Here is a 3,351-nt window from a genome sequence, read left to right on the forward strand (position 1 = left end):
ACTCATCAAAATGAAGATAATGAATTAACTGATGTTGTTAATACTATTGGAAATTTAACTCTTCACATGATTGAGTCTTATGTTGATGATATTATTACTGTTAATGAAACTCAAATTACTAGAGCTATGATGTTATTAATGGAACGATGTAAAGTTATTATTGAAGGAGCTGGGGCTGTTGCTTTGGCTGGTCTCCTTTCCAAAAAACTTCCAATTGAGAAAGGTTCAAAGGTTGCAGTTATTGTTTCTGGTGGTAATGTTAATATGAGACTATTAAATACTGTTATTGATCTTGGATTAATTAACTGTGAACGTTCACTTAAATTAGAAGTTACTGCTCCAGATTCACCAATCAATCTCAATGAATTAGTTAGTATTATTGCAGAACAAAAAGCCCAATTATATGATTTCCAAGTTAAAAAGAATGTAGGTATCGGAATGTGTACTATCAGATTTTCAGTAGAGGTTGCTGATAAAAATCATAAACAAGCTCTTGGTGATGCATTAAAAGCTAAGGGTTATGAATTCGTCTTTGTCTAAATTCACTTCTCTCATTTTTCTAGTTATTTTTCTTTTCTCCTCGTTGACAGAACATAACATTGTGAATTTCTTTTGTCTGTCTTTTTATTATTTTGTTATCTTAAAAGAAAGTGAGTAAAATCTCCTATCAAATCTAAATTCTAAAAACTCATAATCTCATTTCTTTATTTACAGTAAATTAATAACAAAAAATAGTAAAATACTATAAAAATAAGAAGAGTAAATAACGATGAAAAAGGAAAATAAAGAGTTCTGTTTGAGGGTTTTCAAGAAAAAAAGATTAAAAAAGAAATACTGAAACTCAATAATCAAAGAAATTATGAGAGAAATCATTTGCCTCCAGATCGGGCAATGTGGAAATCAAGTTGGAGAAAAGTTTTGGGATATTATTGGACAAGAACATGGATTATCTCCAGATGGTATATTTAATGGAAATAAATTACAACAACAAAGACTAAACGTTTATTTTAGTGAGAGTTCTACTAAAAGATATGTCCCAAGATCAATCAATGTCGATTTAGAACCAGGTACTCTTGACACTATTAGGTCTGGTAAAATGGGACATTTCTTTAAACCAGACTCATTTATTTTTGGTCATGGTGGGGCTGGAAATAATTGGGCTAAAGGTCATTATACTGAAGGAACTGAAATTTGTGAAACTATTATGGAAAGTGTGAGAAAAGAAGCAGAGGCTTGTGAATGTCTTCAAGGATTCCAAGTTACTCATTCACTTGGAGGAGGAACAGGATCTGGTCTTGGAACGTTATTATTAAGTAAATTAAAAGATGAATTTTTTGAAAAGGTTATTTCAACCTTCTCAGTAGTTCCATCACCAATTGTTAGTGAAACTGTTGTAGAGCCATATAATTGTACATTGTCAGTTCACAAATTACTTGAATCTTCTGGAGTCACTTTTTGTTTTGACAATGAGGCCTTATTTAAAATTGCTTCAGACATTATGAAAGAACCAAAACCATCATATGAATCATTAAATTCTTTAATATCTTCAGTTATGTCTGGAATTACTTGTTCATTGAGATTCCCAGGTCAATTAAATCAAGACTTAAAGAAATTAACTGTTAATATGATTCCATATCCAAGATTACACTTTTTCTCATCATCTATTGCTCCAGTTTCAAGTGCCCTTTCAATGCAATATGAAAGCTTAAGTGTACAAGAAATTATTCAACAATTGTTTGATAGAAAGAATATGATGGTGGATCTAGATCCAGCTAGTGGAAAATATTTAACTGCATCATGTATTATGAGAGGAAAAGTATCAACTCATGACGTAGAAGAACAATTATACAAAATAAGAGAAAAGAATCCTGACGCTTTTGTTCCATGGATTCCAAATAACATGCAATTAGCTGTTTGTGATATTCCATCAAAAGGATTAAATTTGTCAGGAACATTTATCGGAAATTCTACTTCTATTATGGATTTATTCCAAAGAGTAAATTCTCAATTTTTGTCTATGTTCAAGAGAAAAGCTTTCTTACATTTATACACAGAAGAAGGTATGGAAGAGAGTGAGTTTAGTGAAGCTACTGCTGATCTTATGGATCTCGTTAATGAATATCATCAATACGATAAAGCATCACCAGAGGTCGATGATGAACAACCAGATCAAGAGGGTGAATTATTAACTGAAGTCCATGAAGATTCTTTAGCACATTCTCCGACAAATCAAGTCTAAGTTATTTTTCCATATTTTAAATTATCTTCTTAATTACAATGACTTTAGTTTCACTTTTTTGGGATGAGTTTTTGTTTATTTTTGATAGTACAAAATACTAGTCTTTGCACTTAAACCAATATAACAATAAGTTTACTAAGGAAAGAGGACCAAGTCGCTCTTCTTGAAGGTGTTTAGTTGGTGGCATTTACACCAACAACTTTTAATTCTAATAATACAAAGAATAGAAGTCAATTAATAATAAATCAATTTTGTTTAAATGAAGATTGGTAATGAGTTTCATAATTAATTTTTGATAGATTTTTTGATCAAAGGGATTATTATTAGAATTAATGTGCTTTGAACAGGTTATATATGATGAATGGTTTTTGATATGAAGAACAAATAATGTTTATATAATATTTTAAATAATAAAGTGAGTTTAACATAATTTGCATTATTGATTCTAATCATTTGATTAACAAGTGATGTGTTAGTTTTAGAATTAATATCAAATTATTTTTGAATAGAGAAGATAGTTATGTATTAACAAGATAATTAACGATGATTAAAACTTTTATTGGTTATGGCAGAGTTTATTCACTTTTAGAATATGTTTTATTGAATGAGATAAGTTTTTATGTGAAGATTGATTGGAGTTCATCTATTTAGTTGATGGAATTATTTTCTCTCAGGAAAGTATAACAGAAAAGATAATAGAAACAATAGAGGTAGTAATAGTTTAAGAGTGTGTTATAAAAATGATGAGAGTAATAGATAGAATGAAAAGATTGATGAAATATAAATGTAGTATAAAGTGAATGAAATATACAAATAAAAAAAAAGAAATAAGAAAGAATAAGTATTAATGTTTTTTGAAGAGATTGAATAATAAGAAAGATGAAGATATCAATAATAAAGAAAGAAGAAAAAAAGAAAAAAAAACAAGTAAAATTAAGAAAGAAAATAAAAGAGAAGTTAAATTAATAAAGAAGAAGTAGAGTGATGAGGACTTCCAATTTGAAAAGGTTGTTTTAAGAAAGGGAAATTGAAAGAAGAAAGATAAATAATATCATCATTATTAAAATGGATTTGACCATTAAGAATAGATAAAACTTTAGATGGAGATAAGG

The 3,351-nt window shown here is 28.6% G+C and overlaps 2 protein-coding genes across 2 annotated transcripts, besides 2 other annotated features; both read left to right on the forward strand.

Moving 5' to 3' along the window:
* Positions 1–66: 66 nt before the first annotated feature.
* On the forward strand, positions 67–540 carry EDI_138100 (threonine dehydratase/deaminase, putative; the record flags this gene model as incomplete). The annotated part of the gene is made up of 1 exon (XM_001738549.1): positions 67–540. The coding sequence occupies one exon, from the start codon at positions 67–69 to the stop codon at positions 538–540; it is 474 nt and encodes a 157-aa protein (XP_001738601.1).
* A 319-nt stretch (positions 541–859) lies between these two features.
* On the forward strand, positions 860–2,239 carry EDI_138110 (tubulin beta-4q chain, putative; the record flags this gene model as incomplete). Its single annotated transcript, XM_001738550.1, has 1 exon — positions 860–2,239. The coding sequence occupies one exon, from the start codon at positions 860–862 to the stop codon at positions 2,237–2,239; it is 1,380 nt and encodes a 459-aa protein (XP_001738602.1).
* Positions 2,240–2,621: 382 nt separating this feature from the next.
* Positions 2,622–2,654: a sequence feature (AT_rich).
* A 481-nt stretch (positions 2,655–3,135) lies between these two features.
* Positions 3,136–3,195: a microsatellite.
* The last annotated feature ends 156 nt before the right edge of the window (positions 3,196–3,351 follow it).

The sequence above is a fragment of the Entamoeba dispar genome, genomic scaffold (genome assembly GCF_000209125.1).
Source record: "Entamoeba dispar SAW760 scf_1105229461469 genomic scaffold, whole genome shotgun sequence".
NCBI lineage: Eukaryota > Evosea > Mastigamoebida > Endamoebidae > Entamoeba > Entamoeba dispar.